The sequence below is a fragment of the Triticum urartu genome, chromosome 3A (genome assembly GCF_056163025.1).
Source record: "Triticum urartu cultivar PI428250 chromosome 3A, HENAU_Tu73, whole genome shotgun sequence".
In the NCBI taxonomy this organism is placed as follows: Eukaryota; Viridiplantae; Streptophyta; class Magnoliopsida; order Poales; family Poaceae; genus Triticum; species Triticum urartu.
The window spans coordinates 572,322,689-572,336,751 of record NC_141875.1 but is presented as its reverse complement, the minus strand read 5'-3'; the positions used below and the strand labels follow the sequence as shown (position 1 = coordinate 572,336,751).

The window sequence follows — 14,063 nt, the reverse complement described above, 5'->3', positions numbered from 1 at the left end:
ATACACGGAGTGACAAATCCTAATCTCGATCTATGCTAACTTAACAGACACCATCAAAGACACCTATAGAGCATCTTTATAGTCACCCAGTTACGTTGTGACGTTTGATAGCACACTAAGTCTTCCTCCGGTATTCGGGAGTTGCATAATCTCATAGTCATAGGAACATGTATAAGTTATGCAGAAAGCAATAGCAGTAAACTAAATGATCAAAGTGCTAAGCTAACAGATGGGTCAAGTCAATCACATCATTCTCTAATGATGTGATCCCGTTCATCAAGTGACAACTCTTGTCCATGGCTAGGAAACTTAACCATCTTTGATTAACGAGCTAGTCAAGTAGAGGCATACTAGTGACACTCATTTTGTCTATGTATTCACACATGTACTAAGTTTCTGGTTAATACAATTCTAGCTTGAATAATAAACATTTATCATGATATAAGGAAATATAAATAACAACTTTATTATTGCCTCTAGGGCATATTTCCTTCAGTCTCCCACTTGCACCAGAGTCAATAATCTAGATTACATTGTAATGATTCTAACACCCATGGAGTCTTGGTGCTGATCATGTTTTGGTCGTGAGAGAGGCTTAGTCAATGGGTCTGCATCGTTCAGATCCGTATGTATCTTGCAAATCTCTATGTCTCCCTCCTTGACTTGGTCGTGGATGGAATTGAAGCGTCTCTTGATGTGCTTGGTTCTCTTGTGAAATCTGGATTCCTTTGCCAAGGCAATTGCACCAGTATTGTCACAATTTTTTCATTGGACCCGATGCACTATGTATTACACCTAGATCGGATATGAACTCCTTCATCCAAACTCATTCATTTGCTGCTTCTGAAGCAGCTATGTACTCCGCTTCACACGTAGATCCCACCACGATGCTCTGCTTGGAACTGCACCAACTGACAACTCCACCATTCAATAAAAATATGTATCCGGTTTGTGACTTAGAGTCATCCGGATCAGTGTCAAAGCTTGCATCGACGTAACCTTTTACGACGAGCTCTTTGTCACATCCATAAATGAGAAACATATCCTTAGTCCTTTTCAGGTATTTCAGAATATTCTTGACCGCTGTCCAGTGATCCACTCCTGGATTACTTTGGTACCTCCCTACTAAACTAATAGCAAGGCACACATCAGGCCTAGTACACAACATTGCATACATGATAGAACCTATGGCTGATTCATAGGGAATGACTTTCATTTTCTCTCTATCTTCTGTAGTGGTCGGGCATTGAGTCTGACTCAACTTCACACCTTGTAACATAGGCAAGAACCCTTTCTTTGCTTGATCCATTTTGAAATTCTTCAAAACTTTATCAAGGTATGTGCTTTCACTACAAAAAAAGACACATCCGTGACATTTTGGGCCGAACAAAAATTTTTCTATCATGCTTATGACACTTCTATGATGATAACTGTGACAAAATCCGGTATCATCATAGATGTGGTGGGGTCCTACTTCTATGACAAGAAATCATGACAGAAAATGGGCTTTTCGTCTTGGGCGGCCCGGAGACGCAGCTGCATGACATTCTTTGGGCCGTCCATGACGGAAGAAACCATGGTAGAACCGAGGGCGAGGAAAATATCGGGGAGTTCCCAGTTACGGTGGGTGGTCGGGGGCCGACTGATGCACGTTTCTCTCATACGTACGCGCGTGTGTGAGAGGCGTCGTGCTCTAACTGAACCAGAGCAAGGCGTTGGGCTCTAACTGAACCTGAGCGATTGCACTGCAGGCTACACGTTACTGAACCCGAGCGATCGATCGATCCATTGCTATTAACCGAACCCGAGTGTGATTCCTTCGCTACTGCTGCTAACTGAAGCCGATCGATGCTGCCTCTGGATGAATAGTGAACGTTGTTGAGGGGGTTTGGATGAACAGTTCCCGGTGGGGGGTTGGATGAACAGGAACCCGTGGTAGTAGAGGCCGTTGCTGCTGGATGAACAGTACCCCGATCGATCGAGCCGGCGGATGAACAGGACCCCGTGGAGGGCTGGATGAACAAGACCTCGTGGAGGGCTGGTTGAACAGTAGCCTGTGGAGGCCTGGTTGAACAGTAGCCGGTGGAGGGCTGGTTGAACAGTAGCCGGTGGAGGGCTGGATGAACAGTAGCCCGTGGAGGGGTGGTTGAACAGGACCCCCGTGGGGAGGGCTGGTTGAACAGTAGCTGGTGGAGGAGCACGCGGTGGAGGCTGGATGAACAGGAGCCCGTGGATGAACAGTCGCAGGTGGAGGCTGGAGGAGGTCCACGGTGGTTGAACAATACCACGTGGAGGCTAGAGGAGGTCGACGGTGGAGATGAACAGTATCCCGTGGAGTCCTGTTTTGCGGTATGCCACACCCCTCCCGATGAACAGGACCCCCGTTTCGACCGTAGCGCTCCAACACAAGTCCGTTTCCTCCGTTTTGTGATACGCCACACCCTCCCGATCAACAGGACCCCGTTTCGACCGTAGGAGGTCCGTTTCCTCCGTTTTGCGTTACGCCAGACCCTTCCCAATGAACAGGATCCCATTTTCACCGTGGCCAGTCGAACACAAGGCCGTTTCCTCCGTTCCGCGGTACGCCAGGCCTCGTTTCCATCGGCTGTTCCGTCCAAGCCGGTTGGCTCCCGATGAACATCATGCGTACCATTGCCTCCCGATGAACACGACGCATTCTGTTGCCTCCCAATGAACACGACGACACAGTTTCTCCGTTCTGACCCAGCCACAGCCATGTACGCGAGCCCTGGACATACATATGCGCGAGTAGGCATTCGAGACCCCGCCCGTATGTACGTACGTGGCTGTATTTTTCTTTCTTGCACCCTGGCCGCTGTACGTACGTGTACATGCTACGTGCGCGCCTCTACTACCACACGTGCGTGCCTCTACTACCACACATGCGCGCCTCTACATCGACCAGTATGTACGTACACGTTCGCGACCAGAATGACAACGCTACGCACGCTTCAATTAGGTGGGTCCTGACTGTCAGGCACTTCCTTGCGTGCGAAGATGTAGCTGGTGGGTCCCATGAAAGCACAAGTACTCCCTGGGTGGTTTTGGTAATCAATGTCAACATATCTCTTGTTGGACTAATGTTTTTATCTAGTATATTTCAGATAAGTTCAACAGATGGAGTGGCGTGGACAAGAAGATGTGGAACCCCTTCAAAATGCTAAGGACAAAAGATTGGCTCAAGACTCTACATTTTGCTTTTAGTGATCCAAGATCACATTGAGTCCATAGGAAAGCCAATACTATTAAAAGGGGATGAGGTGTTGCTTAATGGCTTGCTTGCTCAAAGTTCTTAGTGATGTGCTCCAAAGTCCTCAACCACTTTCTCATATCCACATATGTCCCAAAACAAAAGTCAAACTCGGCCCCACCGAAATTTTCCATCCGGCGCCACCGAGTTCTCTTGACATAGCCATTGCCACAAACCCTAATCAATTAGGTCACACCGATGGGATCTCGGTCTCACCAAGATGGGCTTGCAAACTCTCTGTTGCCTATTACAATAATCTCGATCTCACCGAGATATGCAATCGGTCCCACTAAGTTTGCTTGACCAACTCTCTGTTTCACTTATTACTCATATCGGTCCCACCGAGTTTGTGTAATCGGTCAAACCAAGATGAGGTTTTACCCTAACCCTAGCACATTGGTCCCACCGAGTTGATCATGTCGGTCCCACCGAAAAGCCTAACGATCACATTATGAACTGAATCAGTCTGACCGAGTTTTCTGATTCGGTCACACCGAGTTTGGTAAATTGTGTGTAACGGTTAGTTTTTGTGTGGAGGCTATATATACCCCTCCACCCACTCTTCATTCATGGAGAGAGCCATCAGAACATGCCTACACTTCCAACTTACATTTTCTGAGAGAGAACCACCTACACTTGTGTTGAGATCAAGACCTTCCATTCCAACCACATAAATCTTGATTTCTAGCCATCCCCAAGTTGCTTTCCACTCAAATCATCTTTCCACCAAATGCAATCCTATGAGAGAGAGTTGAGTGTTGGGGAGACTATCATTTGAAGCACAAGAGCAAGGAGTTCATCATCAACAGACCATCTATTACCTTTTGGAGAGTGGTGTCTCCTAGATTGGTTAGGTGTCACTTGGGAGCCTCTGTCAAGATTGTGGAGTTGAACCAAGGAGTTTGTATGGGCAAGGAGATCGCCTACTTCGTGAAGGTCTACCATAGTGAGGCAAGTCCTTCATGGGTGATGTCCATGGTGGGATAGACAAGGTTGCTTCTTCGTGGACCCTTCGTGGGTGGAGCCCTCCGTGGACTCGCGCAACCGTTACCTTTCGTGGGTTGAAGTCTCCATTAACGTGGATGTACGGTAGCACCACCTATCGGAACCACGCCAAAAATCTCCGTGTCTCCAACTGCGTTTGCACACTCCAATCCCATCCCTTTACATCCTTGCAAATTGCACGCTTTACTTTCCGCTGCTCATATACTCTTGTCATGCTTGCTTGATATGTATTGTGAATGTTTAAACTTGTGCTAAAACTCTACCTTAACTTGAAGAAAATAAAAACTGCAACCTTTTCTTGTTAAGAGTCTATTCACACCCCTCTAGACACCTCTTCTCGATCCTTTCATCCCAGCAGTCAGGGGGCGAATCATTTTTTCCCCATAATATGGACGCACTTCCTTGCGTGCGAAGATGTAGCTGGTGGGTCCCAGCAGTTAGGGGGGAAATGTTTTTTTCATGAAATATGGTGGCCCGTCCAGTGGGTCCCTGCTGTCAGGTGGAGGAATCATTATTTTGGGCGTAATAAGGAGGCACTTCCTTGCTGCGGCCGTGCACCCAGCTGTCAGCCTCTCTATGTACAGTACTCTTCCGATGGAAGTCGTTCCTTGACCACGTTGACCACGCCGCACCGAGAGCACCTGGGCGGTGGATGACGGCGAGGCCTAGGAAGGGGACGACGCGGAGCCGGGGAAGACGCGGCAGTGGAAGCTCACGCGGAGAGGAGTACGAGGGTTCACTGGTTTGGCTGCGGTGTGAGGCTGCCATCGCCATAGGGCCTGGCCAGCGGTGGGAGTAGTAGGGGGACGTGAGGCCTCCATGGCAGCACAGCCGACCACAGGAGGCAGGAGCAGGCGGCACGACCGGCACTGCTCTAGGAGACTGGAGCAAGAAGACCAGAGGTTGAAGAAGCACTATGGCCGTTGGATGGACATTGTACGGTCAGTAGAGCTAGAATCATTCATATTGACTAAGTTGACAAAGCCCTCCGTCCCCGTCAACTTAGTAGGCCCACAAGTCAGCCTCACACTATGGTGGGTCCCAGCTAGCAGGGGGAATATTCATTTTTTTGTGCGTAATAAGGAGGCACTTCCTTGCGTGCGAAGATATAGCTTGCGGGTCCGAGCTGTCAGCGGGAGGAACCTTTTTTTTGTGAAATACAGAGGCCCTTCCGGTGGGTCCCAGCTGTCAGGTGGAGAAATCATTATTTTGCGTGTAATAAGGAGGCATTTCCCTATGTGGGCCCCTACTGTCAGCCTCTTCCAATGGCTGTTGTATGTTGACCATGTTGACCTCGCCACGCTGAGAGCACAAACGCGGTGGACGAGGGCGAGGCCCAGGAAGGGAACGACCCAGAGCCGGGGAAGCCACCGCAGTGGATGCCCATGCTAAGGGGAGTATGAGTGCTGACTCGTCGGCTGCGGGGTGAGGCTGACGTCGCCGGAAAATAACAGGATGTGCGGGCGGGTAGACGAATGGCCTGGCGGCAGCACTACCAGCCACATGAGGAGGGAGCAGGTAGTCCCGCTGGCGCTGGTTTGGCCGGATGGAGCAGAAATATCAGAGATTGAAGAAGCACGGCGACCATTGGATGGACATCCAACAATCACTGCTCTGTGTTGACTAAGTTGACAAAGACTTGCATACGTGTCAAATAAAATTAGGACAGCGTCATCGTCAACCTAGTAGGCCCAGAAGTTAGCCTCCAAATATGTGGAAACTAGCATACAACCCATTTGCCATTATTTTCAATAATTTACAGCCCATTTTCTAATTCTGAAGGATATTTGAAGCCCATATTCTTTTTTTAGCATTACAGACCATATATTCCAGGCACTGCTAAAAAATTCAACGAAATTTTGCATATTTCGGTGGGGTCCGAACTCTTTTAATCACGAAATTTCGAGTCACATTAAAAATAAATTTTAAAAAATTATATCAAAATAAAATTCAAAAAACAATTCTCCACAGAAAAAATGAATGAAATTTAAAATCTTAACTAGCAAGATGCCCGTGCGTTGCACGGAACATGAAGATGCATTTGTATGAGTAGTTTATCTTGTGGGAGAAAAGACGATATTTTAATGTAATTGCTAGTTGGCTTAGGTTTTTATAAGAGTAGAGAAATCCATTTTTTGATATTTTAATGTAATTGCCGGTTGGCTTTGGTTTAAAAATTTATAGCCAATTTCTTACAACTTATAGCCCATTTTCCGGGGAAGCCCATTTCTTACTACTTAATCCCTCCTCGTCTTGAAAGATTTGCAGCCCAGCAGGGCTGAGAAAAGCAAGTAGGCCTCGGTTTTGGTATTCTCCAAAAAAAAGAACCGGGCTAGCCATTTTCAGATAGAAAAAAGATATCAACTGGGCTCGTCATGTGCTTAAATAAAAGCGTAAGCGTGGGCTAGAAGGGTCACAACCCCCACACAACGCGTAGTTGAGCTCCGTCTCTGAAAATAAAAAAACAACTGGGTGAGGTGCTTGGTCCCTGGTGTTATCCGCTCGTTGTGTAATTTTCTCGTTTATTGACTACATTGACAATGGTGTGGGACCTAGTTGTCAAACAATTAGGGGAGAGCCGTCGACGCCGCGACACGGCCCTGGAGATGCCTGAGACACTTCGTGTAATAATTTGTTTAAATAGCAGGTCCACCCACCCACTGGGGGTTTTAGGGTGTAACGAACTCGGGCCGTGGGCCTTTTCTTAAATACTTGTGTAAATGTCGTGAGTGCTTTGCTTTTTTGCCTTCCGTTTTTGGACCGATTTCATGCGTTTTTCCTTTCACAAACCTCCCCCCCCCCCCGCGAGTCAGACGGCCGAGGCTCCAGTCCATGACAAGGAGTTCGGTTCTTTGAGAGGAGTACGCAGGACTTGGGTCCCTTGAAACGTTGAGCGTGAGCGAAACACCCACTGGGCCGGTTGGCGGCAATCCGGCAAGCCGGTTGGCGAGCAGCCGATCGTGCGGCTGTTCATTTGATGAATGGTTAGCCGGGTTGATCGACCCAGCAACCTTTGACTTAGTGTATTTAGCGTAAAGGAGCTTTGGCCCGTTGTGCTTGCCAGCCGACATCCAAAGCTGGATCTGTGGCTTTAGGGCGAAGTGGGGGACCGTGACGTCCTAACTTTATCAGGAATCACCAAGTAAGGCGGCGGGGTGGCGACCGAGCCAGCCAGCCCCTGAGCCCCCGGGTCGAGCGATTCGGACCGGTGGCCGGGTTCAATGGCATAGTGATGCAAGAAAATAGGACACAATAAATTGGTTGACAAAAGGCAGCCCCCGAGTCTTGTTCGGGGACCCCGCAGTTTCATGCGTTTACAAAAGGCGACGATACATATGCTCGTGCGGCTAACTGTAAAACGGGCAGAGGAGTTCCACGTTCCACGGCCGGGTCATTTCTTCACCGGCGGTGTCCTTCTTGCGCTTCCGTGATTTGCGGGCGTCGATGAGGTAGTAGGCGTTGCGGTCGCGCAAGGCCTTGCTCATGATGAATGGGCCCTCCCATGGAGGGGACAACTTGTGTCGGCCTGCCTGCTCCTGGACGAGTCGGAGGACGAGGTCGCCCTCACGGAACGCGAGGGGATTGATTTTCTTGCTGTGGTAGTGCCTTAGGCCTTGTTGGTAGATGGCCGAGCGACTGAGCGCCAGGAGGCGTGCTTCTTCGAGCAGGTCGACGCCATCTTCACGGGCTTCTCTAGCTTCGGCTTTAGTGTACATCACGACGCGCGGCGAGTCGAACTCGACGTCGGTTGGAATGATGGCTTCGGCTCCATAGACGAGGAAGAACGGGGTGAACCCGGTCAATCGATTCAGCATGCTGCGTAGACTCCAGAGAACGGCTGGCAACTTGTCAAGCCAGCTGCCGGGTGAGCGGATGAGTGATCGACGAGTCGCGGCTTGACGCCGGACAGGATGAGTCCATTGGCCCGCTCGACCTGCCCGTTGGACTGCAGATGTGCAACGGAGGCTAAGTCAAGGAGGATGCCAGAGACGGAGCAGTATTGTTCGAGCGCGCCCTTGGCAAAGTTGGTGCCGTTGTCGGTGATGATGTTGTTTGGCATGCCGTAGCGCACCGCTATGTCCTTGATGAACCGGACGGCTATTGGCCCGTCCAGTTTCTTGATTGGTCTTGCCTCGATCCACTTGGTGAATTTGTCCACTACCACCAGCAAGTGCGTCATGCCGCCTCGAGCGGTTTTGAAGGGTCCCACCATGTCGAGTCCCCAGATCACGAAGGGCCAGGCGATTAGTATGGTGCGGAGTGCTGACGCCGGCTGGTGGCTGCGTTTGCTGAAGCGCTAGCATCCCTCACACTTGAGGACGAGCGACTCGGCATCTTCAAGGGCCATGGGCTAGTAGAAACCGTGGCGGAACGCCTTGGCCACCAGGGATCGTGATGCCGCGTGGTGCCCGCACTTGCCCTTATGTATGTCGCGGAGGATGTCGATGCCCCATTCCTACTCGACGCAGCGCTTGAACACGCCGGTGGAGCTGCGCTTGATGAGCTCGTTGTTGATGATGCTGTAGGCGGACGCCCGGCGTTGCACTTCCCGAGCTTTGGTCTCGTCCATGGGGAGAACCCCGTTCTCCAAAAATTATGATATCGGGAGGTCCCAAGATGGATCCATAACCACGGTGAAGACGGCCACCAGGGTGGGTTCCGAGTCGGCAGCCCCCGAGCCGGGTTGAGCAACCCCTGGGTCGGGTGTGGCGACGGCCGGGTCTGGGACGATGGTGGCCGGGTCGAGCGGAGCAGCCCCTGGGCCGGGTTCAGCAGTCCCCTAGCCGGGTTCGGCAGTCCCCGGTCCGGGTTGAGGTGCGGCCGGGTCGTCTGAGATGTGGATGGACTCGGAGTACGGTGACGGCTTGACGGACGGCTTGCGCGGGTGCTCGAGGGAGACGTCGGACGAGATGGCTTGCCGTGACGAGGCGATCTTGGCAAGCATGTCGGCTGCTTCGTTCTCTGCGCGCGGGACGTGGAGGAACTCGCAGCCCTCGAAGGATCCGGACAGCTTCTGGATGAGGAAGAGGTAGCTTGCCATGTTGGAGTCACGGGCGTCCCATTCGCCGGAGCAATGTTGCACCACCAGGTCCAAGTCGCCGTAGGACATGATGCGTCTGATGCCGAGTTCCTTGGCAAGCCGGAGGCCGTGCACAAGGGCTTCGTACTCGGCGACGTTGTTGGATGCGGTGAAGTGGATCTGGAGCGCGTAGCGGAGTTGGTCGCCCTTTGGGGACGACAGTACGATGCCAACCCCCAAGCCAAGTCGCATCTTGGACCCGTCGAAGTGCATGCGCCAATGCGTCGAGTTGGGAGGTGGCGGCAAGTACTGGGTCTCGGTCCAGTCGACGAGGAAGTCGGCCAGGGCTTGAGACTTGATCGTGGTGCGGGGCTCGTAGAGGATGGTGTGGCCGGCTAGCTGGATCGCCCACTTGGCAACCCGGCCAGAGGCATCCCGGCACCCGATGATTTCTCCGATAGGCGCCGTGCTGACCACGGTGACAACGTGCTCTTGGAAATACTGCTTCAGCTTCTTGGCAGTGAGGTATACGCCGTAGCACATCTTCTGGTAGTGCGGGTAGTTCTGCTTGGAGGTGGAGAGCACCTCGCTCAGGTAGTAGACTGGGCGCTGGACGGCTTGGATCTTGCCCTTCTCTGGTCGCTCGACCACCAACACCGTGCTGACCGCTCGTGAGGTCGCGGCTATGTAGAGCAGCAGCGGCTTCTTGTCGGTCGGTGCGGCCTGGACGGGTGCGGTGCAGAGCATGCGCTTGAGGTCTTGGAAGGCCTCGTCTGCCTTGCCGTTCCATTCGAACGGGCTCGTCTTCTTCATTAGCTGGTACAGGGGTAGCCCCCTCTCGCCCAGCCGGCTTAGAAACCGGCTGACCGAGGCCAAGCATCCGGTGAACTTCTAGACATCGCGCAGCCGAGCCGGCTTGCGCATGCGCTCGATGGCCTTGATCTTCTCCGGGTTCGCCTCAATTCCGCGTTCCGAGACGAGGAAGCCAACTAGCTTTCCGGTCGGGATGCCAAAGACACAATTTTCCGGGTTAAGCTTGACCTTGTATTCATGAAGGTTGGCGAATGTTTCCTTCAAATCGTTGAGGAGCGTGAGGTGCTGCTTGGTCTTCACCACGATGTCGTCCACGTACACGTGGATGTTGCGCCCGAGTTGCGACAACAGGCATTTCTGCATGCAGCGCTGGAAGGTGGCGCGGGCGTTCTTCAAGCCGAACAACATGGTGACGTAGCAACATACACCCCAAAGGGCATGATGAAGGACGTCTTCAGGGCGTCGGCCGGGTCCAGCTTGATCTGGTGGTAGCCGGAGTAAGCGTCCAGGAAGGACAGGAGCTCACACCCGGCGGTCGAGTCGATGACTTGGACGATCCGCGGGAGGGCGAACGGATCCTTGGGACAGGCCTTATTGAGGCCGGTGTAGTCGATACACATGCGCCAGGTCTTGTTCCTCTTCAGGACGAGGACTGGATTGGCCAGCCACTCGGGGTGAAACACTTCCATTATGAAGCCGGCCGCCAAAAGCTTGGTGACCTCTTCACCAATGGTCCTTGACTTTTCTTCGGAAAATCGTCGTAGGGGTTGATGGACGGGCTTGGCGTCCTTGCGGACATGAAGTTTGTGCTCGGCGTACTTCCTCGGGATACCCGGCATGTCCTTGGGGGTCCATGCGAAGATATCCCGATTCTCACGGAGGAAGCGACGAGCTCGCCTTCCTATTTGCTGTCGAGGCGGGCGCCTACGATGACGTACTTGCTGCAGCTGGGGTCTTCTGGGTTGAGCTTCACTTTCTTGATCTCCTTGGAGGGCTTGAAGGCGGCCTCATCGGCCGGACCTGAGGTCGGGATCGACGCGGCGGAGGCCTCGCCTGCCAGGGCGATGATCCGATCGAGCTGGCGCCGCTCCTCGGCAATGACCAGCGACTCGGCCAACTTGGCGCCATCTCGGGCGCACTCCAGGGACTTGCGGTAATCGCCGGTGATGGTGATGAGGCCCTTGGGACCCGGTATCTTCATCTTCAGGTACGAGTAGTGGGGAACCGCCATGAACTTGGCGAGCGTGGGCCGGCCCAGCAACGCGTGATACGCGCTGGACAGGTCCACCACTTCGAACCAGATCGGTTCGCGCCGGAAGTGGCTGCTGTCACCAAACAGGACGTCTAGCTGGACCCGGCCAATGGAAGATCGTCCGGGTCGGCTCCAGGTCCTCGGCCTTAAGGCCGGGCTTGGTCATCGTGTCGCGGTAGAGGATGTTGATGCTGCTGCCGCCATCGTTGAGGACTCAGGAGAACTTGCATGTGCTCCGCGCGACGATGGTGGGGTTGAGGACAAGGGTGTAACCACCCGGGCTCGGCATGACTGCCGGGTGATCCTCTTGGGTCTAGGTGATCGGGCGATCCGACCAATGCATGAACTCCGGCTTGGCTGGGACGATGATGTTCACCTCCTGCCGAAGGAGGCGCTCGCTGCGCTTGTCATCGCCGAGGCTGGTGAAGACGATGTAGGCCGCGTTCTGGTCTGGGTAGGCGTCGTTGCGCATCGCGCCGCCAGCTGGAGGCGGTGGTGGAGGCAGAGGCGGCTGCCCCGCGCCTGGAGCCGGAGCCGGAGGGGGCGGGACGTCGCTCCTCATGATGCGCTTGGTGATGGCGCACTGCCGGAGCATGTGCGTGGAGGGTTTTTCGCCGCTGTGGTGCTTGCAGGGGGCGTCGAGCAGCTACTCGAAGCTCATGGCGGGTTGCCATGCCGTCTTGCTGGTTTGCCGGTGCTTCGCCGCCGGGTCCGCCGCAGGCTCGGCAGCCGCGACGTGGCGCCGGCTGGTCGGCCTTGCGCTTGTTGTTCTGGTGATGCTGTTATCGGCTGCTTTCGCCGGCCGGCTTCGGAGGGGGAACCGGCTTCGCCTTGCCGGCTTCATCCAGCGCCACCTGGATCTTCATGGCTGAGTCGGCATTGGCGTACTTGTCCGCCGTCACCATGAGTGCGGCCATGGTGGCCGGCTCGGAGAGTAAGACTTGTGCTTGAGGAGGGTGCCGTCTCGGCACCCGTTGATGAAGTACTGGATCGCCTGGACTTCATGGACGCCCTCGTAGCTGTTCCGGAGCTCGGTCCAGCGTGCGAGGTACTCGCGACCGGTCTCCACAGCCCCCTGCACGCACATGGCGAGTTGGCTAGGGCGGCCGGGTTGCTTGTAGGTCCCCGTGAAGTTGCGGATGAAGGCTTCCTCGAAGTCCACCCACGTGTTGATGCTGCCCATCGGCAGGCTGTTCAACCACGTGCGGGCCGACCCTTGGAGCACACGGCGAGACGATCATTGGCACCGGTGATGCCAATGGCCGTGGTGTAGTCAGTGAGCCAGTCTCCTGGCTTCACCGTCCCGTTGTACTTGGGGGTGTCGCGGGGGAGCATGAATCCTTTAGGGAAGGGCTCCTCCCGGATGCGGGGGCCGAAGCACGCCGCCCTGATAGCGCCACTCTCCTCCACCTCCAGGGAGTGAGCGAGCCGATCTAGGCGGTGGCGAGCGTCCGCGTCGTCGATGGCGCGCGGGCCGAGTCGACTTGTGGCCAGGCCACGGGGGCCGGGTCGGTAGGACCCGGACGCCGGCCATGCTGGCCAGGTCTGCGCTGTATCTCTAGGACGGGCTCGTCGCCCAATCCATCGGCGGCCGTAGCGGCCGGGTCGGGCCGAGTCTGGGCTCAGCCGGAGTGCGCCTCGCCGGGTGGCGAGGAAGCGGTGTGCAGAAGTTCGCCGGACCCACCAAGGCGGGCAGAGCCGGATCCCGCTGGCTTGGCGAGCTGGTTGAGGCGGTCCTGTTGGGTGTTGGCGGCGTGGAGGAGTTCGCGCATTCGCCCGATGCGCTCTTTCAGCTCCTCACCCGCGAGCTGGTCCAGGCCGGCTGCGGCTGTCTGGGCAGTGCGCATGTTCTTTGCTGGGGTTTCATAGACAGTTGGGACGGTGGCAAGGGCCCGGCCGATCGCTCCTCCCCGGGCACGCACATCGGCGACCCGACTTGGGTCGGCCATGGCGGGCGTGAATTCGTAGGCGGCATCACGCTCCAGCCGAGTGGCGTCCAGGCGACGCTGAGTGGCAGCGAGCGTCTCGGACAGGTCCAGCATCTGTTGGCGCCTTTCCTCGAGCTGGGTTCGGGCCTCAGCGACGTTGGTGGTGTCGACGTCGGTGTCGATGGGGATGCAGAGGCTCTGCATCGCGGCACGCAACGGATCGGACGGCTTGATCCGTTCCACTGCGGCCCTGGCTTCGGCTGCCTTCCTCGTCTTGCTCGACGAGGAGGAGGCGCCTTCGCCAGTGACGAAGACCTCCACGTGGACGTCCATTGCCCCGGCGGAAATGCCACCACCGAGGGAGAGGGGAGAGTCGGAGTAGCTGAGCACCTCGCTGGGGTACTCGTCGGCCGCGAACGCATCAGAGATGCGCAGCGCGGTGAAGGAGGCGACAAGCGCGCCGCCGACATCGTCCGCCAGCGCGACGGACTCGTCGGTGTAGGAGAAGGGCCCCGTCTGAAGCATGTTCCCAGCTAGCTCCTCAAGCTGCCCCACGGTGGGCGCCAACTGTCGTGGTGGGCGCACGACAGATGCCAAGGGATGGCAAAAGAGAGGAGGAGGCTCGAGGGCGCTGGTGGACTCCAGAGGCGAGGTTGGAATGAGCGGGTGCGGGACGCGGGACATACCCAGCTTCGGGGCTCTCCGGAGAGATAATACCCCTAGTCCTGCCGAGTGTTGTTGTATGATTGATAGTACAATGTTGCTCCTGGAGCT

The 14,063-nt window shown here is 54.9% G+C and overlaps 3 protein-coding genes across 3 annotated transcripts; all 3 read right to left on the bottom strand.

Moving 5' to 3' along the window:
• Positions 1–7,623: 7,623 nt before the first annotated feature.
• LOC147980574 (uncharacterized) lies at positions 7,624–8,456 on the bottom strand. Its single transcript, XM_087515668.1, has 2 exons — positions 8,185–8,456; positions 7,624–8,092 (listed from the first exon to the last, which is right to left on the bottom strand). The coding sequence occupies exons 1-2, from the start codon at positions 8,454–8,456 to the stop codon at positions 7,624–7,626; spliced, it is 741 nt and encodes a 246-aa protein (XP_087371794.1).
• A 600-nt stretch (positions 8,457–9,056) lies between these two features.
• Positions 9,057–10,109, bottom strand: LOC147980573 (uncharacterized). Its single transcript, XM_087515667.1, has 2 exons — positions 9,445–10,109; positions 9,057–9,393 (listed from the first exon to the last, which is right to left on the bottom strand). The coding sequence occupies exons 1-2, from the start codon at positions 10,107–10,109 to the stop codon at positions 9,057–9,059; spliced, it is 1,002 nt and encodes a 333-aa protein (XP_087371793.1).
• Positions 10,110–11,010: 901 nt separating this feature from the next.
• LOC147980572 (uncharacterized) lies at positions 11,011–11,340 on the bottom strand. The gene has a single exon (XM_087515666.1). The coding sequence runs from the start codon at positions 11,338–11,340 to the stop codon at positions 11,011–11,013; it is 330 nt and encodes a 109-aa protein (XP_087371792.1).
• Between the last annotated feature and the right edge of the window lie 2,723 nt (positions 11,341–14,063).

Bases quoted from the DNA above. Each gene is read 5' to 3' on its own strand.
- LOC147980573 (XM_087515667.1), bottom strand. From the start codon at position 10,109: ATGAAGAAGACGAGCCCGTTCGAATGGAACGGCAAGGCAGACGAGGCC. The intron at 9,394-9,444 runs GTACGAAGCCCT...ACTCGGCATCAG, and splicing joins GCATCCAACAACGTCGCCGA to ACGCATCATGTCCTACGGCG.
- LOC147980574 (XM_087515668.1), bottom strand. From the start codon at position 8,456: ATGACGCACTTGCTGGTGGTAGTGGACAAATTCACCAAGTGGATCGAG. The intron at 8,093-8,184 runs GTCCGGCGTCAA...GAGTCTACGCAG, and splicing joins CGGGCCAATGGACTCATCCT to CATGCTGAATCGATTGACCG.
- LOC147980572 (XM_087515666.1), bottom strand. From the start codon at position 11,340: ATGGCGGTTCCCCACTACTCGTACCTGAAGATGAAGATACCGGGTCCC.